This window comes from Ammodytes marinus (genome assembly GCF_949987685.1).
Source record: "Ammodytes marinus genome assembly, chromosome: 4".
NCBI lineage: Eukaryota > Metazoa > Chordata > Actinopteri > Uranoscopiformes > Ammodytidae > Ammodytes > Ammodytes marinus.
The window spans coordinates 23,125,500-23,150,047 of record NC_137233.1 but is presented as its reverse complement, the minus strand read 5'-3'; the positions used below and the strand labels follow the sequence as shown (position 1 = coordinate 23,150,047).

Sequence of the window (24,548 nt, the reverse complement as noted above, 5' to 3'; positions counted from 1 at the left end):
ATTGTATATTTGTACTTGGACTGTACCTGCGCTGCCTACTTTGACTGCTGCACATGGTCACACTGTATATACTGTATATATATACACTGTATATATCTCTGTACATACTCATACTTTGCATTGGAATCCTTTGTGTACTTCTGGTTGGAGGCTAAACTATACTTCCTTGTCTCAGGACTGAGCTTAAATCCAAAATTTACCAAAAGTGTCCTACGATGTCTGACGCTGATGGGAAAAAATGGAATTGCTCTCTCAGGTCCATTCTCAAAATGGGGTAATCCTGACTTGATCCTGATACGATAACAAACAACAGAGATCATCCATCCTATATCTTACAGACCGCAAGGTTGACCAAGGTTATTACTGGCTTAATAGCCCTGATGACTGGATTAACTGATTGGAAGACAATTTCCTTCTTGAATCCAATTACTGTAAACCATCTGTGTGTGTGTGAGTGTGGTGTGTGTGTGTGTGTGTGTGTGTGTGTGTGTGTGTGTGTGTGTGTGTGTGTGTGTGTGTGTGTGTGTGTGTGTGTGTGTGTGTGTGTGTGTGTGTGTGTGTGTCTGTGTCTGTGTCTGTGTGTGTCTGTGTCTGTGTGTTTTTCAGTTATGGAAATTATGGAATGACTTGTCCCAACTGGCAAGATAATGTTCCTCTATAAATGCGTATACAATATATGCCTAAAAGGCCAATAAAAGGTGGAGTCAGGAGCTTCTGGAGCTTCCGGTGCATTCCCTCCTCCCTTTGATCCCACCGGACCGTCTAGCGAACTCTGGCAGCTACCATGCAATGGTCATATTATTTTTATAGTTACTGTGGGCATGCAGCATCCAATACAAGAAGCTGCAGTCCCACCTCAACTACATCCTGGTGAACCTGTTTAATCTGTGGACCATAACCTGTTCCATAAACCTCGGACAAACAGTTGGTAGTTGTTGCTATTGTCAACTTATCATTTATAATTAATAAACCACACAATAATATTACCATAGCTGGCAGTTATTGAGCCAGTAAGGATATTATCGATGGTGCACATAGAAGTTGCAGAGTATCCTACAGTCAATGTTGGGCTTCCTCAGCCTGTGGAGGATTTGACAAAATTTCCAAAGGTTTGGAATGCTGAATATTAACTGAATATCAACACTGTTTACCACTCTGACACTAATGATTGTGAATTTTTTATAAAAATAATGGTACATTTGTTAAGGCATATGAAAAAATATATGCAACGGTGAAACTAAAAAAAAACATAAATAACTTGCAAAGTGAAAAAGAAAATTCTGGTGTCTGTTTGATGTTGGTAAAGAAAAATAATACATTCTCTAGTTTGGATTGTTTATCGTTTAAAGCGACTCTTACCTTCGGTGCATTTATACACTTTTTTTGGAGTAGGTTAAAATGGTATTAATAAGGTAATTACACTCTAAAATATAAGACAGACCCACCAGGAGTAAAAACAAACAATGATTTCAATCTCATAATATTATGAAAAATATATATAAAATTCAACCAATCAAATCGTTCGGACCAAACGATTTGATTGGCCGACAGACCTGTCTGTTTGTGGTCTGCTTCTGTATTGCGCATTCTCAACTAGAGGGTTTGTTTTGATTCCACGGCAGACAGTAGCGAGTAGCGACCATTGTAGAAAAGGCCCCAACGTTCATAAGTTACAGTGTTCTTAGTTCTTACAGTGTGTTAAAATGTGTTTTGTTCAGTGTGTATAGCAGTCAGTTAGGGCCGTGACGTCAGTCGGACAGAGAGCCTGTTTAGTTTCCGTTCTCTTCTCCCTCGGTCAGATGTGTGAGCGTTGCCGCAGTAAGCGATCATTCCACATGGAAACGTGTTTATCTGAGTTTAAATGTGAATCACCCGTGTGTGAGTATGTACATGCAGTCCCAATCGCTGTTATAATATAGTTTGCCAGTCGTGCAATGCTACTAAATGAATTACTCTAATTAAAACACAAATGAAATCAATCAATTAGACAATCAGTTGACATTTAATGTGGCTTAATGGCATCCCGAAGCGCTTTATAAAAGTCTGTTCTCGGCAAAACATTGACATGAGAGACATTAGTACCGCAGGCTTCACGACATTCATGTCTAAAGCTTGAAGCTTTTACACTCTCCTTATCACATGCTTTATATGAAAGTTAAGGGGACAACATAAGCACGGAGAATACAGGAGAATAGCTACTGTGATCAATTTTCATAATAAGAAGAGCTAAATGAGGCCAAACCGAGCCATGGAGCTACCGGAGGACTTCTGGATCCCCATTGCCTTGGACACCAACAACATCACGACTCTCAGCCCTTTCCTGGTTCCTCAGGACCACTTGGCGAGCCCAGTCGTCTTCTACGCCCTGGCACTATTCATGTTCTTCATATTTGTGGTGGGCACTGGTATTAACGCGATTACTATTATAACCACCATGCAATACAAGAAGCTCCGGTCCCACCTCAACTACATCCTGGTGAACTTGGCTGTTTCTAACCTCCTGGTGTCCGCCGTGGGCACCTCCACTTCCTTTATTTCCTTTGCGTGCAGATATTTCATATTGGGAGCACTAGCTTGCAAGATTGAAGGTTTTCTGGCAACGCTTGGTGGTAGGGATTTCAACTGAATACTTTCAAACATGAATTTACACCATTTGAGCGTGACTTTCTATTACTGAACTTATCCTGATTTGATTGGCCGACAGACCTGTCTGTTTGCGGTCTGCTTCTGTATTGCGCATTCTCAACTAGAGGGTTTGTTTTGATTCCACGGCAGACAGTAGCGAGTAGCGACCATTGTAGAAAAGGCCCCAACGTTCATAAGTTACAGTGTTCTTAGTTCTTACAGTGTGTTAAAATGTGTTTTGTTCAGTGTGGATAGCAGTCAGTTAGGGCCGTGACGTCAGTCGGACAGAGAGCCTGTTTAGTTTCCGTTCTCTTCTCCCTCGGTCAGATGTGTGAGCGTTGCCGCAGTAAGCGATCATTCCACATGGAAACGTGTTTATCTGAGTTTAAATGTGAATCACCCGTGTGTGAGTATGTACATGCAGTCCCGATCGCTGTTATAATATAGTTTGCATGCGATTCGCGGGTCGCAACAGCTGTTGTAACGTCTCCTCACGAGCGGAGTTTAAACCTTTGTTCTTTTCCCGTGATCTATATGCGACTGTGCCTGTGAAAGAAGGAAAATAAAGAGCGGATAAAACCCTACTCCTCCTCTCCTAGTCTCATGCTTATAGTCTGACGCCTTTGGCCATAAGTGGTATTCTGGCCGACACCTCTGAAGTGAAACCAGTGATACAAGCATGGAACGAGGGTGTGGGGGCATTGGAGGGAGGCGGGATGTTATGATAGTGCTGTAATTCTCAATTGCAGCATGGGTGTGAGTCCCTTTAACGACCGGTGTTGTGACTTGAACAAAAATGTGGGTGGTGACACTTTTTTGCATAGCGAATACAGAAGATAAAAAAATTAAAAATTAAATCAGATCAAGGTTCTCAGCAGTACCATATTTAATATAACTATTTATTATGACTATGTCTACTTAATGTCTATATGCAATTAAACAAAGACATTTTTATCTGTTTATCTCAAATACATCCTCTATAATCCTCTGTAATATCCACCACCAAATGCCCAAAAGGTAACACAAAGCCTGAGTTAAACACTAGAGTGGATTACAAAGGGCACCAAAGTACAAGATGATCAGACCTAATGCAATTAGAATCAGATTAACAGGAAAAGATCGGTCGCATGCTACCTTAGAAAAGTAGGATTAACCTCATTCAAAAGGATTTGATGTTAAGAACCAATTTTCATGCTTATCTGCATAGGTGCACTATATACACTGTTCTTCATAAACATGCATGCTTATGTGTGTTCCTTGAAATTCTCCTTTTGGGTCCAATACAGTGAGCGTTTGAACAGCAGGATGTTTGTAACCTTCAGCATTCATGTTGGTAATTTAATCATTGTTTTACCTACCATAAACTTCTTCCAAATACCTGTATCTCAAATAGGTAACAATTAAATACACGTCAACACATGCATGTGAATTGTGCATTTTCCATTGCTGCTCAATGCTTTTGTATGAACATTTGATAGAAGTCCTCACACCTTTAAACAACTGTAATGTCATACCTGTGTACAAAACTTTGTCATCGCATGTGGGCTGTGACGGCCTTGGCAGTCGTGCAATGCTACTAAATGAATTACTCTAATTAAAACACAAATGAAATCAATCAATTAGACAATCAGTTAACATTTAATGTGGCTTAATGGCATCCCGAAGCGCTTTATAAAAGTCTGTTCTCGGCAAAACATTGACATGAGAGACATTAGTACCGCAGTCTTCACGACATTCATGTCTGAAGCTTGAAGCTTTTACACTCTCCTTATCACATGCTTTATATGAAAATTAAGGGGACAACATAAGCGCGGAGAATACAGGAGAATAGCTACTGTGATCAATTTTCATAATAAGAAGAGCTAAATGAGGCCAAACCGAGCCATGGAGCTACCGGAGGACTTCTGGATCCCCATTGCCTTGGACACCAACAACATCACGACTCTCAGCCCTTTCCTGGTTCCTCAGGACCACTTGGCGAGCCCAGTCGTCTTCTACGCCCTGGCACTATTCATGTTCTTCATATTTGTGGTGGGCACTGGTATTAACGCGATTACTATTATAACCACCATGCAATACAAGAAGCTCCGGTCCCACCTCAACTACATCCTGGTGAACTTGGCTGTTTCTAACCTCCTGGTGTCCGCCGTGGGCACCTCCACTTCCTTTATTTCCTTTGCGTGCAGATATTTCGTATTGGGAGCACTAGCTTGCAAGATTGAAGGTTTTCTGGCAACGCTTGGTGGTAGGGATTTCAACTGAATACTTTCAAACATGAATTTACACCATTTGAGCGTGACTTTCTATTACTGAACTTATCCTATATTATATTGAACTTATATAATGATTTGACGAAATTTTTTTTGCCTCTGTCATTCCAGGTATGGTAAGCCTATGGTCTCTTGCTGTGATAGCTTTTGAAAGATGGCTGGTCATCTGCAAGCCAATTGGCAACTTTGTTTTCAAGCCTGACCATGCTTTAGCTTGCTGTGCATTCACTTGGTTCTTCGGATTGCTCGCCTCAGTTCCTCCCCTAGTGGGATGGAGTAGGTCAGTATTACCTGCATGCCCCTTAGATTTGCAATGATCAAGCTGAAAGACTGACATGTAACACCCAGTGCTCTGCTTATGTTATATCCAGGTACATCCCAGAAGGCCTGCAGTGCGGCTGTGGTCCAGACTGGTACACAACCGACAACAAGTACAACAACGAGTCCTACGTGATGTTCCTCTTCGGCTTCTGCTTCCTTTTTCCTTTCAGCGTCATTGTCTTCTGCTATGGTCAGCTGCTCTTTGTAATGAAAATGGTGAGGCAGACATATCAACTGATTTTTGTTTTTACGTAAAGTATGTAGCACTCGGAAAAATGGCAATCGGCAAACAGAATGAATGGTCATTATTGAGATTGATTAAATTCTCTGCCTCAACAGGCAGCTAAAGCCCAGGCTGAGTCTGAATCCACCCAGAAGGCAGAGAGGGAGGTGACCAGGATGGTGGTCCTCATGGTGATGGGCTTCCTGGTTTGCTGGATGCCCTATGCCTCCTTTGCTGTGTGGGTTGTCAACAACCGGGGCATGTCTTTTGACCTGAGATTGGCCACCATACCTTCCTGCTTCTCGAAATCCTCAGCAGTCTACAATCCAGTCATCTATGTTCTCTTCAACAAACAGGTCTATTCAATTCTGTGATGACTTATTTGAAAAGGGATACACTTTCTTTTCTTTCTTTTTTTTACTTTGTTGCAAATATGTTTGTGGGACAATTGTTAAAAGAATCTGATATGAGACCCCAACAAACTTCTGCGGACCACTCATTGGGCTAACAATGGGTAATGCATACTCTATATCTGAGATGCACGACTGCAACATTTTATTTTATATGATAATAATTTAAAAATTAATTTGAGAAGACGTTGCTGCTGCAAACATGTTTATTTTCAAATAGAAAATGTTAAACCATTCATGCATCCACTTTATTAACACTGTGATGTCAATTTAAGGCACGATGGATATATTCCCATAGCAAAAGTCCTGCAGGAAATTCAAAAAAGTGTGCAATATCTGCCACTATGTATTTATGATACAACCACTCAAAAAAGTGAATTCAAGCTTTCCCCCCCTCTCTGCAGTGAATTTTTGTTGTTGAAATGACTGTTTGTTTTATGGAATCAATGTTAATTTGAACTATTTCAAACATATTTTTTGTCTTTTAGTTCCGTTCATGCATCATGCAGATGCTGGGGATGGGTGGAGGTGATGAGGAATCCTCATCAACATCATCAGTGACCGAAGTCTCCAAAGTTGGGCCTGCTTAGACTAAACATCAAGACCGGTTTCTTATATGCCACTAATGACTATGAATTGTAAATAATGATATAAATAAATAATCAGCAAAGCAAAACAAATAAAAAATTATGCAAACCTGTTTATGATGTCTTTTCAGTTGTTGGTAATGGAAAAAAAACACATTCATGGATTTGGACAGTGTCTTTTCCTAAGGCCTTGTTCACATTATGCGTTGTGTGAGCCTGGCGTGGGGCGTAGAACCAAATTCTAGGCCCCTATACAAGAAGTCCTGGTGGGCCCCCTGAGAGGCTGTCTTACAATACAAATGTGTAAAAGCTATATTTGTCTACAGTCCAAAACGTATTGGTGGGTGGTCCCTCTCTGAGCCAGAAAGCACCACAATATTTCAAATTGTTACTTGTACATTAACACAGTCCCTGGTCTAATGGCTTTTAAAAACAATACACACATACAGTGTTTCTCACAGGAATTTGGGAAACTGTGGTGGGAAGCCAGTGGTCTCTCGTTTTTGCTTGGCCAAACCGGCCTCTCATGTATTTATCCCCCCTGTGTTGTGAGCGTATTACACTGGTAAATGCACAGAGACAGCAAGCCGAAAAGTTGGGTAGGGTACGGAGATAAGCGAGCCTAACCGCTCTAAGCCGCTCCTATTTTCGGTACTCCTCCATTGGGGTACCAGCCGCCTGAAAGGGTGCCGAAAAGGTGGAGCTACACACTGCTGTCCGTTGACTGGTCGAAAGAATAATTTCCGCCGCGTGTAGTCACCTCGGCAAGAGTTAAGAGAGTCTTGTGTTTTGGCGAATATGTGAGCGCAGCACTGTTTATTGTGTGGGGTTTTTCCTCGTCATTAAATTAATCAGTGGGCTACACTGTGTCCCTCTGCTACGATGTCACGTAGCTGTTCGCTCACTGTCTCTGTCGGCTTGCACCGAGCCGTCTCTGTGCCTTTACCGGCGTAATACGCTCACAACACGGGGGGAATAAATAAAGAAGCGGCTGGTTTGACCAAGCAAAAATGAGAGACCGCTGGCTTGACCACAGTTGTTCCACAGCCCGATAGTTTGACCCATATTCTGGCGGCGGCTATCGCAGTCCAGCCTAAACCCGCCCTACCAGTAAAGGAAAGAAGGCGGTGGAAATGTCGATAGTAAGCCTGCTATCGGTGTATGAATGTGTGTGACTGGTAACGTGGGAATGGGAACAGGTCTCCCTTGAAAAAAGAGTCTCCGGTCTCAATGGGATTTACCTGTATAAATAAAGGTTAAAAAAAAAAAAAAACACCACCGAGATTCTTAAAAGCGAGCTGTCCCGCTCTGAGCCGCTCCGCTCCGACCCGACCCGCTCTACTCTGTGGAAATGAGGCATTAGAGGGGTTAGGCGCGCTTATTTCTGTACCCTACCCAACTTTTGGCAAATGAAAAGCCAAAATAACCAGACCGAGCCGCTCCGACCCGACCCGCTCTACTCGGTGGAAACGAGGCATATGTGAGCTATTTAGTATTATTTTCTGGAATCATTTGGAGATACCAAATTAATAAAAAGCAGAAAGATTATTTTTTCAAAAATCCAACTTCGGAATTTTTTTAAATAATCCCTTATCCCGAAGCTACCCTGTGAGGGTCAGGGACCTATCATGAACCAGTAAAAAAAAAATTGTTTTTGTAATGGCATTGTTCGGGGCCTTTGAAGATCGGGGGCCATATTGAGATAGTGAAAAAAAAAAAAATCTTATACCTGCAGTCAGTCGGCCCTGCTGGTATGCGTGTTTTATTAAGGTTCCCATGTTAACAGGTTAGACCGTTCATACTGCTTGTTGGCTCAGGCACCTATTGTTTCACGCGTGCAGCGCCTATAGCCGCAAAAAGACAGTGAACATGATGGTTGACATCATACAAGCCACAAAACTGGACAAATATATACATATATTTAACCATATGAAACCCCAATAATTTGGTGTTTTTTTTTCTTTCTTTATAGATGTATTATTATTATTATTTTTAACCCCAAGTTACATCAGGGCAGTAGTTTTTCCGTTTATCTCTCTCTCTCGCTCTCTCTCTCTCTCTGTCTGGCACACATTCTGTCTTACTTAAAAAAAATGCACACATAACAGCTTTGCCATCAACAAGTCTTTGTCGTGTGGTAACCGAATCTTCCCCATGCTGACAAAGACAAAGGCGAGGCTGGACAATTCAATGTTCCAAGTTTATTTCAGAGCTTCCATCAGACAATACAGAGGACTTGGTGGTAGCATGAGCATGGGGGGCTGTCCCCCAAAGGCTAGCTAGCCCACACCTGTGCGTAGTCTTATATCAAACACTTGGCATGCTGGTACCCCTAAAATAGGCATATGGTTTCATATCACAGGTCCCAGCAACGGATGACGTTTATCTATTAAAAGGTTGTTTTCGTCTCTCACAGTGACCTCTAACATTTAAAGGCCTTTGCTCAGCAAACTCTGGTATTAACCATTCAAAATCCACTACATCTTCTTTCTTAATTAACTTTTTAAATGTCCATGGTCAATCCAAAGTCCAATGTCTACTGCAATTGACAACAAGGAATACACTGTATGGATGTTTAAAGACTCATATATATACATATATATAGGGGAGAATGGGGTAATCTGAGTCACTTTTTTATTTGCTCCCCTCTAAGCGAGCTAAAATTATTTATCACTCAAGTTTACACATTTCCCATTAATTCAGGATGTTTCATAGAAATGGGCATTAGCAGATTTTTTTCAAGACAAAGGGCAGTGAAAATATGAGTGTTTTTAAAAAAGTTGTCATGTGGCTCACTTTACCCCAGCTGTGGGGTAAACTGATCCACTTACTTTTTCCACTCTGAAACCATACCATAACAACACATATTGTAACAGTAAGAATCCTGAAAGCTAGCCACACATTCCAGAACTAATGTCGGACTAGTAAAAGAATGATGGGGTTTGGTCAATTAAGCAAAGCAAATTTTCTAAACACTTGAAAGTAACTCTGAACAAAATCAAATACAACATATTATTATTCAAAAGGTTTTAATAAGATTCAAATGAAAGATAGAACCAGTTAGATTAGAACACAGTCTGGGGGTCAGAACACAGGACCCTTAGAGCCAGCTTGTGTCTGGGGGTCAAAGCATAGGAAAATCAGAACCAGCGAGAACAGCCTGGGACTCAGAACACAGGAGAAGACCCAACTGGATTATAACATCAGCCTGTCATACTCTACAACTAGGCCTACTCTACATTCCAGCACTGAAGGTTACAGCGAAAGATGAGAAGGTGCTCTTTCCGTGTGGTTGCCCCAGGTCGTCTTCCTGGTGTATTTCCTTGGCATGATGGCTTTTCTACATGACATTAAAATAAAACATATGTCATGTAATATTACATTAAAATATGTTTAAGACTAAACTAAACTTATGCCTCATGGTGGGGGAAAGTGAGACAGTGGCTCACTTTCCCCCACAGTATGTGGCTCACTTTCCCCCACCACCACAATTTGAGAAAAAACTACCTCTCTTAGCATTTCAGGCTAATCTTTAGCTAATATCATCACATGGTTTTTATATGTTGGTAGTTCATCAACACGTATGATAGAAGTTTTTCTATGTGAATACATTTACTTTGGCACAACAGTTGATTAAGTTGACAGCAAGAAAATTTACTTTTACATGCAAAATACCTATATTGGTGAAAAAAAACATGCTTACCACAGCACCATGAGGTCCTCTCTTTCAGGGCCATGGGGAAATGAGGGGCTTGAAAACATATATCTCACATGACCACAAATGCTTTCCGTTGCCTAGATACAGGGGGTGGCTCACATTACCCGATGCCTCAGATTCCCCCGTTCTCCCCTATATATACACATATACATATATACATATACAGTTCATATTGTATATATAGAAAATAAAAACAATGAATACTGTTGATAATTTGAAGACACTGGAAATAAATGGCATTAGAGATATATCATACTCATGGCTCAAGGAGTTACTTTGATGATAGATATGTACAAATAAATAATGTCGTATCTGGTGTCTTGTTGGGTTCCACAAGGTTCTGTGCTAGGCCATAAACGGTTAATTCTATGTATTTATAATATTTGCAAAGTTTCTATATTATTTAAATTTGTTTTATTTGCTGATGACAGTAACTGATAAATTTCTGGGAAAAGTTTGAAACTGCTTCTGTTTACTGTGGAAAGGAAGGTGAAAGGGAGTGCGTGTGTGTACTTATCCAATAAGACTTATGTGTGGTATGTGTGTGTGTGATCTGCAAGTGAGATCTGTGAAAATTAAAGCTTTAAATCCCCTCCTTCAGCCAATTAACTTGAGCCTGAGTAGTTGGAAGTTCCTATAAATTAAGGTTTAACGGCCCACCAACGAGACAACCCTTTAGGAGGAGGCAGCAGAAACATCAGGTGTAGCAGTGTTATTTGAAATTGGATGTCATCTATTGTTAGTCTTTGTGCAATTGAACAATTTTAGCATCTTTTTGAAAAGGAAAGGACAAAAATGAGGGGAATGCGTACTGCTGAGCTCCCAGAGGACTTCTGGATCCCCATCCCTCTGGACACAAACAACATAACGGCCCTCAGTCCGTTCCTGGTTCCCCAGGATCACTTGGGGAGCCCGGCGCTCTTTTATTCAATGTCAGCGTTAATGTTCTTCCTTTTTGTGACCGGTACCTTCATTAATACACTCACTATAGCAGTTACTGCTCAATACAAGAAGCTCCGGTCTCATCTCAACTACATCCTGGTGAACTTGGCCGTTGCAAACCTCATGGTGTCCGCCGTGGGCTCCTTCACCTGCTTCTACTGCTTTGCCTTCAGATACATGATTCTGGGTCCACTGGGGTGCAAGATTGAAGGATTTACAGCAACTGTTGGTGGTGAGGAGTTTGACCAATGGCATGAATTCAGTTTAAGAAAAAAAGTTATGTTATTAAAATGCGAAAAAAGGCATCACTAGATGATTGTGGAGAGCTCAGACAATATTTTAAGTAATAAGAGGAAACTACCATGTGTTTTCTTGAGATATTGAAATAATGGACATAGTACAAAAATACCTTTTGTGATAACGGGTTGATTCAGATGTTAACTCTAGATAATACTCATTTTCTCGAGATAGTGAGATAATTATTAGCCAGGGATAGGAAGGAAAATCTTTTACATTTTTTTTAGAGATCACTTTCTAATTAACTTGTTATCACAGGAAGAAAAATAATTGCAAGCACAGCAGTTCTCAGTTTCCGTAGATGACTTAAAGCCAAACCTGATTAGAAATCTGCATCAGATTCTCTTTTAGGGTTTCAACTGGCTATTAATGCTTACATGCTAGTGCACTTTGTTTATGTTTTCAATGAAAATATGAAAGCAAAATAAGTCATTCAGACTCTACAGATAATCCTAGATGTACCAAGTAAAATGCCAAACGTGCGACTGCAGCGAAAGTCTGGCATAGTGGACTGTCAGCGACTCCAAAAGTATTGCTAACAATGCCTGTAAGATATTTAGTGAGGGAACTGTAAACAGTCTTTTAATTCTATTTTGTCTTGTTCCAGGAATGGTAAGCCTGTGGTCTCTTGCTGTGATTGCATTTGAGAGATGGCTCGTCATCTGCAAGCCAATGGGCAACTTCGTCTTCAAGCCTGACCATGCTTTGGCCTGCTGCGGCTTGACTTGGTTCTTTGCTTTATGTGCTGCAGTTCCTCCTCTGGTTGGCTGGAGTAGGTTAGTATAAACTGAGACCAAACACAATTTTTAATTAGTTGAGATAGTCATCTTTTAACTGTTTTTTTGTGGTAATTTTCTTTAGATGAGTCAATCTGCAACTGACTTTTATTATTTCATTTTAAGTACACATCTTTACCTCAAAACGTGTACAGGAATGATTCATTGTCCGTTTCTCTATCCAGGTACATCCCAGAAGGCCTGCAGTGCGGCTGTGGTCCAGACTGGTACACAACCGACAACAAGTACAACAACGAGTCCTACGTGATGTTCCTCTTCGGCTTCTGCTTCGCCGTCCCTTTCACCACCATTGTTTTCTGCTACTCACAGCTGCTCTTCACAATGAAAATGGTGAGGCAGACATATCAACAGTTTTTTGTTTGAGTTGAGTTGAATGTATCTACTGTAGTTTTGTAAAAAATAAAAAATAAAAATAAAAAAGACATCTGTTTATAGATATGTTTGTGTGTGTGTGTGTGTGTGTGTGTGTGTGTGTGCACGTGCGTGTGTGTCTGTTGTGTGTGTGTGTGTTTCCATCATACCAGCCACTTTAATCTATTTCTCTTATCAACAGGCAGCAAAGGCCCAGGCTGAGTCTGAATCCACCCAGAAGGCAGAGAAGGAGGTGACCAGGATGGTGGTCCTCATGGTGATGGGCTTCCTGGTGTGCTGGATGCCCTATGCCTCCTTTGCTGTGTGGGTTGTCAACAACCGGGGCATGTCTTTTGACCTGAGACTGGCCACCATACCTTCCTGCTTGTCTAAAGCCTCCACAGTCTACAATCCTATGATTTACGTCCTTCTAAATAAACAGGTTGGTTCATTGTGATGAGTACACTCATTGTGATTCAAAGCCTAATTGCCGCCAGGAGGGTCACTATTGTATTGGTCTCGCAAAGCCAGACCAAACTACAGCAATTGCATCGACTCAACTAAACTGCCGAATTTAAAGTGACAAACAATAAGGAACAACTTTTATTTTAATGTGTCCCTGGTAAATGCCTCATGGGTACCCTCTAGTTGGGGCTTTGAAAAAATATAAACTGCTTTCTTTTTTTGCAATGAAAATTGATTTTTTTAAGATTAAATTCGGAAAAGACAATAAAAATCACTGTCATATTTTGTCATCGCATTTATATTCAAAAAGAATATCCTGCAAAGTTTATACTTGGAAAGTCCCATTAACAAATGTGTTTTTGTCATTTTTCCATTTCAGTTCTGCACATGTATAAAGGAAATGCTGGGGATGAGTGCAGCCAGTGATGATGAGTCTTCAAGCAAATCAGTCACAGAAGTCTCTAAAGTCGGACCTGCTTAGATGACTTTGGGATGACTTACACATTGTAAATGACACGAAATTGACATATGATATGACATGTGGATGTATATTATTCTTATAGATAAGCATTATATTTCAATTTATATGCAAAGAAAAATGAAAAAAAAATCTTGATGTACCTGATACAAATGTACATTCTTAATGTATTCTCTCATTGATTTTTTCTTTTCTTACAAGAAATGAAAATTTCTTATACAGGTCGCTTCAAACCCATAGTAGTTAGTGAGCCTTTGCAAGTAATTGCTTGTATGAACCTGTATTAAAAATCTCAATGAATGAATTTAAGAAAGTTGTACAGCATTTATTTTATAATGTGTGTATATACAACATGCAGTCTTCCAGATAATCAATAAATAGCTGACCTTCGGCTTTATTTGCATTTGTGAATCATTACTGACAATGCAACACTCTGGGATCAGCTCATAACATTGTTGGGCTTGTGGGATTAGTAGGATGTCCTTGAGAAAAAGTAGTGTCCACATATGTAATCCAGTATTGCAGGAAATAAAATGTATATAGTGGCATTGATGTGTGTTCCCTGCTGACTTAAGCACTAAACACACTGTAAGTCTGTCAAATGTATTGACTGAAAACAAATGTAGCAAAGCAATTATCTAACTGGCATATATGAACGTAAATTTAAACACCACTTGGATAAAGAGGCATAGCCGAACCAACATTTTTGCTTAATTTACACTCCTTAAATTTGTTTTAGTGTTCAACAGAGAATCTATCCTTGCAACTTACTGTGTATATTTCGGTTTCAGAACATCAGAAGCTAATAAGGAATTTGCAAAAAAATATAACAATCACAAACTGTAGGTATACAAGCACATTTGTGTAAAATAACCTAGAGAAGTTAGTCACACAAAATGATTACATTCGATATACTGACACTGAGAAATCTGAAAAGATTGCTACCATTGGGTACTATGGAGACAGACGCAAATATTTTTAATATGCAGTGGGAACTTGTACCACAGTACAAGGTCTTTATCTAACCATCATTTTGGCTACAATAATAAACAACCCTATCCTTCTATCTTGCACAGTTGGACAAATGTATACAAAATATCAGATGACGCTGGTGTAAATTAACAGATGTAAATAACAGATTGCACCATTACAAATGTATACGAAATAAATTAACCTTGTTCAAAGCTGTTACTTACCAGTTAGGGAAACGCTTGAAAAACTACTGTCAAGTACTGCAGCGTGTCACAGTAGAGTGCATACATTTAACTTGATATAGAGTATATGCATATATCTAATTATTTCGAGGCAAGGTCATCAGTCTGATTGTAACACACAGGCTCAGATTAAATCCAGTATAGTTTAATATAGCTGCCGCCCACAATGTTGTAGGTATGTGCTTCACAGTCTTTACTGCCGAGTCCAGAAGTGTTGAACACATTCACATCTTTTCATTCAATGCAAGCATTTATCTTTATGAATTTTGGTCAAATTTATTAAATAAAATGTATAATTCAACAAGTGTAAAGTAGTTATATGAACCTTATATGTTTTTAAATTATTTAACAGAATAAAAAAGGAGGGTTAGCTAAGCTGTATAGAATGACTGGGCCTGATAAACCTCTGTGTAAGCACTCACACAAGTATGTGTTGCATCGATAACACAGTTATGTAAAACATCTACAAAATAGGGAGTTAATGCATGATCTTAGTCTGAAAAGTTTTCATTTCACTGGTACAGTAAGAAAAATGTATCTCAGTCTCTAAAAACTATACAGAAGTTTTTGTGTTTTGTTCAGAACCTCTGTACTGTAACCAACCAGTATGTTGATGATATTAATATACATGCCTATAGATATTATAAAAGTGGATTGGAAAAAAAATATTGAATGATTGATAAGTACAATGTATTGCCTGAACCAGATATTATTTTCATTGGGAATTTCATTGTGAAACAGCCCTGCAAACAGTTGGGGTCGAGGTCCCTGGTCGGCATGGGGTCTAAGGTCTAAATCTTCTCGCTTTTATTTTGAAATTTTGACGGATGTTGTGGGTGACATCACGGTGTGCGCATGTCTTCCTTTTTGCCACACACGTGAAGCGTGAAGTCGGAGAAGATTGGGTGAAGTTATGTCAAAAGCTAGTACGTATTTTATCGGCCTTGTCTTTAATGTATTTGCTCGTAATGTGGTGATTTTAAATGGATTCTGACGTTTTCTTACATTTGACAGAACAAAAGCGAGGCAAACGTCTCGGCTTCATCGGCAAATCCAAGGTAAGCGCTGTCAGGCTAATGTTATTAGCGGCTAGCTCTTGGTCAGGAGAAAACATCCAGGTGCATTTGTTGCTTTGACCATCCGCAAAAACTTCCTCTAACTCATTTTTAACTGTAGTTCAGCGTTTCAATAAAATACCATAGTCTTGTCTCAAGGCTGCAGATGTATTATCCAGTTCTTTGTAAAGCTTCTTTTTTGTTTTGGATGAAGCAGTCCGTGGCACTGGCTGCTCTCACTGCATAGTATAAGGATGGGTGAGATACTGTCCCAGCTCATTGGGGTATACACTTAGAATTCAGTTGTTTTACAGTTACTGTACATGTCCCTGTAAGCAAACCAAGCAGCCGCAGTCTTTACAGATCAGACACATCACACACACACACACACACACACACACACACACACACACACACACACAGACACACACACACACACACACTTCTCTTCTTAAGTTGTCCGTCGATTTCGACGATGACGTCACATTTATGCCCTTGAGGATGAAGAATCAGAAGAATCAAAAAGTCCGTGGCTCTTGGCTACTTCTGATGGGTTCGTCTGTGGCTGTGCAGTCCTATTCGTGATCCGCAAATTCGGTTACATACATCACAGCAGAATTCCCCTTGCGTAGCAGGTGGTTGATGACGTAGTACCCGCTTTGCTGCTGCTTTGTTTTTTAATTGAGTTGCGTAGGTTACAGAGCCTTTGTGACAGGATACACTCCATTGATGTCGGTCAGAGGCCAATGTCTCCAGCACTAGTGGTTGGATGCCACACAACTTAAGAGCAGTTTTCAAGTGATCTTTGTATCTCTTGCGCTGACCTCCTGCTGACCTACTGCTGTCTGGGATCTCTCCGTATAGGACCTTTCGGGGAAGCCTATCCTGAGGCATGCGGATTACATGTCCTGCCCACCGCAGCTGTTTTTGGAAAAGCAAGACTTCCAGGGGCTCGATGTTAGCGCGTTCATAAAGTTCAGTTTTTGGGATCCTGTGCCACCACTTCAGTCCCAGTATGCGCTGAAGGCAGCCTGTATGGAATGATTCCAGTTTACTGAGATGTTTCCTATATGGAACCCACGCCTCACAGCCATACAGAAGTATAGATAAGCATATTGCTTTGTAAACAGTCATTTTGGTATTTATTGTTAGGTCCCTGTTATGAAAGACTCTGCTGTTCAGTCTTCCGAAGGAGGCAGATGCTAGGCTGATTCTTCTGTGGACTTCGTTGGTAATGTCACCAGTGTCTGTGACTATGGAGCCTAAATATGGAAAGTGTGGGACGGTCTTGAGTTGTTGGTTGTTTATATGGAATGTGACGGGGTCTTGAGGAGGATCCCGCATTATTAAAACCTCAGTTTTGGATGTATTGATAGTAAGACCGGCACGGTTGTATGTGTCGGCTAGGGTGTTTAGGGTGTGCTGCAGGTGTTCAGGTGAACAGCTGACATAGGCAGCATCATCTGCATACTGCAGATCACGGATGATTTCTTTTGTCACTTTGGTTTTTGCTTGGAGGCGTCTGAGGTTGAATAAATTACCATCGAGGCGATATTTGATGGGGATCCCGGCATCCGGCAAGAGCAAATGGGCGGAAGTCTTCATAACACCGGCTAGGAAGAGGTTGAAGAGTATGGGGGCAATAACACAGCCCTGTCTGACACCCGAACCTACTGTGAAGGGGTCAGATTTCCCACCTCCACTGATAACGCGTGCCATAGCCCCATCATGGAGGGCTGTTAGAACTGCAAGGAAGGTCGGAGGGCAGCCAAATTTCTCCAGGATGCTCCAGAGAAGTGGCCTGTTGACTGTATCAAAGGCCTTTGTTAAGTCGACAAAGACCATATAAAGTGGTTTGTGGTGTTCTCGACACTTTTCTTGCAGCTGCCTGGCTACAAAGAGCATGTCAATGGTACTTCTCTGCTTTCTAAAACCACATTGTGTTTCAGGTAAAACATCCTCGGCAATGTGTACAAGGAGCCGGAACAGCATGAGCCTTGTAAGGACTTTGCCCGCTGCAGAGAGCAGTGAAATTCCGCGGCTGTTTCCACACACAGCCGCGTCACCCTTCTTTTTGTAGATGTTTGTGATGTCAGCGTCTTTCCACTGTTGTGGAACGCATTTACTAGCCCAGATGGTTGTGATGATGGCGTGGATGTTATTTATGATGGCATCGCCGCCATACTTAAGTATTTCTGCGGGTAAGCCATCAGGTCCAGTTGCCTTGTTGTTTTTAAGGCTATCAATGGATTTCTTGACTTCAGCATGGGAAGGGGGAGCGTCCAGCTCCTGAATGAATGGTAGAGCAGGGAGTTCATTGAGCAGGTTAGGGTCAGTTTGCGTGTTTTTGTTCAGAAGATCTTGGTAGTATTCTGCCCAGCGTGTGAGGATCTCTGTTTTCTCTGTGTGCAGTGTGTTCCCATCTGCACTTCTGACTGGGTGGGAGGCATTTTTGTAAGGCCCATAAGCGGTTTTAAGGGCATTATAAAATTCCTTTTGGTTTCCGGAGTCTGCATAGCCTTGAACTTCTTGAGCCAGTTTTGTCCACCATTGGTTCTTCATTTCTCTAATCATATTCTGTGTCTTTGAGCGTATTGCAGCGAGCTTCTTACGCCTGGCGTGAGATGGTTTGTCCAATGCAGCTGCGAAGGCTTTATTTCTTTCAGCAATGAGCTTGTGGATGTCTGTTGCCTGGTCGTCAAACCAGTCCCTGTTCTTCTTTTTATTGACGCCTAGTACACGTCGAGATATAGTTAGGATGTTGCTGCATGCATTGTCCCAGGTTCTAGTGAGGTCTGCAGTAGTGTGGAGGTTGTTTGTGTCTATGGTGAGTTCGTTTTCCAGTGCTGTTTGTAATGTAGAGAGGATTTTCTCATCGTGGAGAGCGCGTATGTTCAGACGAGCAGGTGGTGCACATCGTCGTATAGGCGGCCTTATCTTGAGGTTCAGCTTCGTTCGTACAAGACGATGATCTGTCCCTCCATCTGCACCTCGCATTGAGCGAGTGATCGTGACGTCTTTGAGATCACTTTGTCGTGTGATTACAAAGTCTATGAGGTGCCATTGTTTAGAACGTGGATGCATCCAGGTGGTTTTATGCATGTCACGGAGTTGGAATATAGTGTTGGTGATGGTGAGCGCATGTGTAGAGCAAAGGCTGAGGAGCCTAAGTCCATTAGCATTACATTTGCCAGTTCCATGGCGGCCCAGCACCTTTTCCCATATGTGGTGATCTGTTCCAACCCTGGCATTAAAGTCGCCAAGGAGGATTAGCTTGTCCTCCCGAGGGATGGCTTGCAGGGTGGTGTGGAGTAATGCATAAAACTGATCTTTAGAGGCCTCGTTGGTAGGTAAGGTCGGAGCATATGCGTTAATAATTGATAAGTGACGGTTTTTTGACAAAGGGATACGCCACTGGATGAGTCTCTCAGATTTTCCAATGGGGGTGGTTGGAATGTGCTGGATGAGGGCCGTTCGTATGGCGAAAGCAACACCATGTATGCGTGGTTGGTCTTCAGGCACTCCCTTCCAAAAGAAGGTGTAGCCTTCTCCACTCTCTGTGAGGGACCCTTCACCAGAGAATCGAGACTCTGTGATGGCTGCTATATCAATGTTATATTTATTCAGCTCATGGGCAATCAGTGCCGTGCGTCTCTCCGGTTGGTTGGCGGTATCAAGTAGTGTCCTTACGTTCCATGTAGCCAGGGTTAGGGTAGAAGATTTAGTTTTAATATTTCGACCGATAAAAAGGGAGACACGGTGAGCTCGGCTACCCACCCGTGTGCAATGAAGACAGACAATGTTTAGGTCACCTTTTCTAGACCTTTCCCCATGAGGGGTGGGCGGTGCGGATCCTAAATAGGGCCGCCCAGTCACCCTGGAAGCTGCCTCTGGAAGCACACACACACACACACACACACACACACACACACACACACACAGGGAGAAATATTTTTTGAAAGTTTAACATTTAGCATTGTCTAATCAAAGCCTTCAACACATTCTGATGTAATGAACTAAGGAAATATAATATTTGAACCATATTTTTCCTGTTATCCTGTCCATAGAGTTCAGATGGACAAATGAGTGGTGCTTTTGGGCGGACAAAGAATTCAGAGCAGTCCACTTTGCAGCATGTCAGAAAACTGGAAGAAACCAGGATGCAAAGGGTGAACATAAAGTCTTGCCTGTACTCATATTTGAGGTAACATTGCTGCTGTTTTAAACTTTTCTCTCAATTCCTATCGTTTCCTAAATAGCTCCAGGACCTCCATGAAAAGCAGAAAGTGTCTAGAGAACGAGAGATGATGAAAAGGAGAAATTTGCTAAGCTTCCAGGGTGACATCCTACAACGACAAAGAGAATTTGAGCAGAGGGTAAATGTCAGCCTTGCCCTGTTCAGCGGATGTGGACTCCAGTTGGAGTCACAGTGCAAATACCGTGTAGATTGCCGTTGTTGTAATTTAGTTGTTTTCTTCTCGTGTCCACAGGAAACTGACATGCAGAGTTTGGAGAAACATGCCAATTTTGAAAATGAGAATTCCAGAAAGGCATATTACAGAGAATTTAAAAAGGTACATTGTTCCATCAAACTGGGCCATATATCTGACGAATATTACATTTTCGAGGTGTACACATTGTATGTTCTGTCTGCAATTTGAGTACTTTTTTCCTCTGAACCTGTCTCATTAAAAATATTTATTTTCTTACACAGGCAATTATCTTTAAAGTAATTATCTTAACTCGCAGTGTTAAATGTTAGTCCTGATTTTCTACCTTCTAAATCCGGCTGTTCCTTAAGTTATGATAGAAACGAATGACACGGGATGGAGTGGACTTTTGAACATGAATGCTGTTTTTTTTTTTTCTGTAGGTAGTAGAGGCCGCAGATGTGATTTTGGAGGTTTTGGATGCACGTGACCCTCTTGGCTGCAGATGTCCTCAGGTGGAGCAGGCAGTCATTCAGAGTGGAATGAACAAGAAAATAGTTTTAGTGCTTAATAAAATTGGTAAGTTGGCTTCATTATTTTAGAAAAAGTATATATTTCAAGAAGTGTTCTTATTTGCCTATATCAAAGCTGTTACAAGTGTACGAATTGGTGTTGCTTGACTTAATGGTTATACTCTGCTTACAGATTTGGTGTCGAAGGAAATCGTGGAAAAGTGGATTAAATATCTTCGTAATGAGTTTCCTACGGTAGCTTTCAAAGCATCTACTCAACAACAGAACAAGAACTTGGTACGCACCTAAGTATTTATGTTTGATAATAAATAATAAGTTAAGTTTCCCATAATTTCTTGTCAACACTAAACCATGTTTTCCTCTGTCTCGCTCCACTAACAGAAGCGCAGTAACGTACCAGTAACACAAGCCACCACAGAGCTTCTGAGTACGAGTGCGTGTATTGGTGCAGATTGCTTGATGAAGCTACTCGGAAACTACTGCCGCAACCTAGATATAAAGACGGCCATCACTGTAGGTGTTGTGGGTAAGCATTGCATCAACTCATTACACTAGGTTCTTACTGTTCATAACTCGCGTGTGAAATCATTTTGCTGCTCCTGCTTTGTAGGTTTTCCTAACGTGGGAAAAAGTAGTTTGATCAACAGTTTGAAACGGGCGCGAGCATGTAGTGTCGGAGCCACTCCCGGTGTCACCAAGTAAGTAGAAAAGTTGGCTGTGTAACTCCTGTTAAAACCCTGCTTGATTTCCTGCTGGTCTTTGCTGATGGGTTTGATGGATTTTTTAAGGTGTCTTCAAGAGGTGCATTTGGACAAACACATTAAGCTTCTGGATTGCCCTGGCATCGTCATGGCAACTTCAAACACTGACGCAGCGATGATTCTGCGTAACTGTGTGAAGATCGAACAGCTTGTGGATCCTATTTCGCCGGTTGAAGCCATCCTTCGACGCTGCAACAAGATGGAGGTACGTCTCGTTATCCTGCCAACCTTCTTGTATATTTCATGTTTGTGTCTCCCTGCAATTAAAGCCATTTTGCTTTTGATCGTACAGATCATGGAGCACTACGGTGTACCGGACTTTACAACGGCTCTGGAGTTCTTGGCATTGCTCGCTCGACGTCAAGGCAAACTAAGAAAAGGAGGACTGCCCGACACTGACAAAGCAGCTAAGAGCGTGTTAATGGACTGGACAGGGTGCGTTAACAAATAAGAAGTGGAAGATCAAATCAACCAGTGTTCTCAGCTATATGGTCTATGTGGTTATTTCAACATTTTACTTTATTCAGGGGAAGGATCAGCTACTTCACACACCCTCCAGAGACTCACACTCTTCCCACACACGTCAGCGCTGAGATTGTTACGGAGATGGGTAAAGCGTTTGACTGGGACGAGCTGGAAAAAGGAAATCAGGAGGTTCTTGCAGGTAAAAAAAAAAAAGGGGGCCACTTCAGCCTAGTCACAATTTATTTTCTGATTCACTTCTTGTGGTATCTAGAAACCATGTCCTAATTACTCAGGAGCGTTCTTTAAATGTACTGTCAACTGTTTTCATCTGGCTTCCTTTTCTTTGGTAAAAAGTAACTTCACAGGGAAAGTATATCATAATATCAGAACATAAACCTAAATCTATCATACTGTTTCGACACAACTAGATATTATTCTTTTTTTGTCTGCCTCAAATGTAATACCCCAAAGAAGCAGTGGTTTCTCCAATTTGGATTTGCTTTTCACTGTGTTTCAGTTTCATCCTGTGCTGATATCCAAATGGGTTTCTGCATGGAAACCACTGGAATGACTCATGGTGCCCAGGGTGAACCACCCTCCTACTTGGAAATGGCTGGGGGATCTTTGGAGAAGACAAAATTGAAAGACGAAACTGAATCGATGGTGGACGACCAGGACACAGAGGTGCGTAAAGGCTGTTACATACTCCGCGAGAAGAAAGAACAAAGTTCTCGGTGACAGAGCTGCGAGAAGGAAATTACGTCATTTTCTTCTCTCAGCTCTTGTTTAGCTGTTCTCGTAGCTTGTTCTCGACACATCACCCGGGCCGAACTTTCTTCTCGCAGCTTGTCCGAGAACTATTGTGTGATTGGTCAGTCTGAAGTCAATGAGGAAATCGAAGTGAAATCAGCTGGCGCTACTGAGTCGATTACCATGGTAACAATGCGCCACGGTGAGGAGTTCGGCAGTTGAGTTCTCGTGAAGTATGTAATGTCAGACCAGAAAGAACTTCTCGCAGCTCTGTCACCGAGAACTTTGTTCTTTCTTCTCGCGGAGTATGTAACAGCCTTAACAGTGCAGTGCTTACAACTAAAGTAGATACTTGATTCAGTGTGTTATGTATTTCAAACCCGTATCATGTGGTTGGTTTAACTTTACTTTCTGTTCTGCTTTAAATAGTTTGGACCAATGACAGTGGAGATAAAATCTCAGAAGGCAAAGACTGATTTGACTGCAAACGATGCTGCCTCCAAGGCTCCAGGTCTAAAGGATATCTTGAATGTAGATCCTCTCCAGCAGGGCCAGGCACTCCTGGCTGCCAGCAAGAATAGGAAAAAGCTACAGAAAAGAGCTGGTGCGTGTAAATATTGGTCTTGGTGTAATTCTACTAATTATAATCTATAAAAGTACACAAATGTTAGTGTTTCCTAAATAGGTTTGCAGGACTTATTTTACTCATATTTTTTTAAACTAAAAAGATTGATTTAGAAAGAAAGTTTTATAAAGTGTTGAAGACTATTGTATAGTTCATAGTGGGGGTAATAAACCTCAGTGTTAATGTGGTGAAGGATGCCCAAGATGTGTCCTCATACAACAAGTATTTTGTGTTTATTTTGTCTAATCCATTTTACTGATGGTCAAAATATTCGAATAAACATTTAATCACCACGCTGTTAGTATTCTCTATACCTGACAGTGACACTGATTATATTTGATCATGCAAATAAATATGATATTTTTCTTTCTTTCTTTTCCCTCTGTAGACAAAATTGCCACCAAACTCTCAGACACCTTGACAGCTGCTATGGATTTCTCATTTTCAGATAGCTGATTAAAAGATGAATAAAAGATAATAAGTATACATTTTTTGTCTTTTGTATTTTTGTTTTGTATCTACTTGTGATCGATGTAATGGTGTTAAAATCCTCCTTTAAGCTGGGAACACACCGCACTGGCCCCCTGCGGCGGTTGGCCGCGTGAACGCAGGAGGCTCACCGCTTGGTCATATTGGGCCATATTGACCGCGGCCGCTGGTCGCCACATCGAAGGCGGCGGTTGGCCGCGTGAACGCAAGAGGCTCGCCGCTTGATCATATTGGGCCATATATTCCTGACGCCGACGCCGAGATCAGACCCGTCACACTTACGGTGCAACAACAACATGGTCCAGCTGTGCCAAAAAATACAGATGTAGGTACACTGTGTACAGCGGCAGTCATGTCACAAATATCATTAAAACAGCATGAACAGCACCAACAGCTAAACAGATGCAAAATACACATATTTGCAGAATGTATTGGAAGCCAAATGTCCACACTCCTCACTCCGGGCAATCTCAACGCTGATTGGCTATCGCGGCGACGGCAAAAAGATAAATAATTTCATCTTCTGCGTTCGCTGCATATGTTGGCTGCGCCGCAAATGGCAGCGCCTTCGATTCACGCGCTTCGATGAGGCGCGGCCAAGCGCCGGCCGCTGGACGCCGATTCTTGGGCGGACGCGCGGCCACGCGCTAGTACATTGACTTTGTATGTAATCTCGCCGCGCGGCCAGTGCGGTGTGTTCGCAGCTTTAAACCTTACGTTTCTTAGACCCTTTGATCCTGGT

The 24,548-nt window shown here is 41.6% G+C and overlaps 3 protein-coding genes across 4 annotated transcripts; all 3 read left to right on the top strand.

Moving 5' to 3' along the window:
* Nucleotides 1-4,491: 4,491 nt before the first annotated feature.
* Nucleotides 4,492-6,439, top strand: LOC307249041 (blue-sensitive opsin-like; the record flags this gene model as incomplete). Its single annotated transcript, XM_080025641.1, has 5 exons — nt 4,492-4,870; nt 5,007-5,175; nt 5,267-5,432; nt 5,556-5,795; nt 6,338-6,439. 5 exons carry the CDS (start codon nt 4,492-4,494, stop codon nt 6,437-6,439), a joined length of 1,056 nt encoding a protein of 351 aa, XP_079881767.1.
* A 4,510-nt stretch (nt 6,440-10,949) lies between these two features.
* Nucleotides 10,950-13,487, top strand: LOC307249960 (blue-sensitive opsin-like; the record flags this gene model as incomplete). The annotated part of the gene is made up of 5 exons (XM_080026869.1): nt 10,950-11,328; nt 12,001-12,169; nt 12,355-12,520; nt 12,744-12,983; nt 13,386-13,487. The coding sequence occupies 5 exons, from the start codon at nt 10,950-10,952 to the stop codon at nt 13,485-13,487; spliced, it is 1,056 nt and encodes a 351-aa protein (XP_079882995.1).
* A 2,074-nt stretch (nt 13,488-15,561) lies between these two features.
* Nucleotides 15,562-23,803, top strand: gnl3l (G protein nucleolar 3 like). 2 transcript variants are annotated; one of them, XM_080026264.1, is made up of 15 exons: nt 15,562-15,624; nt 15,713-15,756; nt 19,821-19,922; nt 20,013-20,129; nt 20,244-20,327; nt 20,627-20,762; nt 20,889-20,992; nt 21,098-21,242; nt 21,327-21,414; nt 21,505-21,682; nt 21,770-21,912; nt 22,005-22,141; nt 22,460-22,626; nt 23,122-23,296; nt 23,706-23,803. In XM_080026264.1, the coding sequence occupies exons 1-15, from the start codon at nt 15,612-15,614 to the stop codon at nt 23,771-23,773; spliced, it is 1,701 nt and encodes a 566-aa protein (XP_079882390.1). In that variant the 5' UTR covers nt 15,562-15,611; the 3' UTR covers nt 23,774-23,803. The 2 variants fall into 2 exon arrangements, with proteins under 2 accessions (XP_079882390.1, XP_079882389.1); XM_080026263.1 differs by having other exon boundaries at nt 21,505-21,912.
* The last annotated feature ends 745 nt before the right edge of the window (nt 23,804-24,548 follow it).

Bases quoted from the DNA above. Each gene is read 5' to 3' on its own strand.
- gnl3l (XM_080026263.1), top strand. The intron at 19,923-20,012 runs GTGAACATAAAG...TTTCCTAAATAG, and splicing joins AAGAAACCAGGATGCAAAGG to CTCCAGGACCTCCATGAAAA. The intron at 22,627-23,121 runs GTGCGTAAAGGC...TGCTTTAAATAG, and splicing joins TGGACGACCAGGACACAGAG to TTTGGACCAATGACAGTGGA.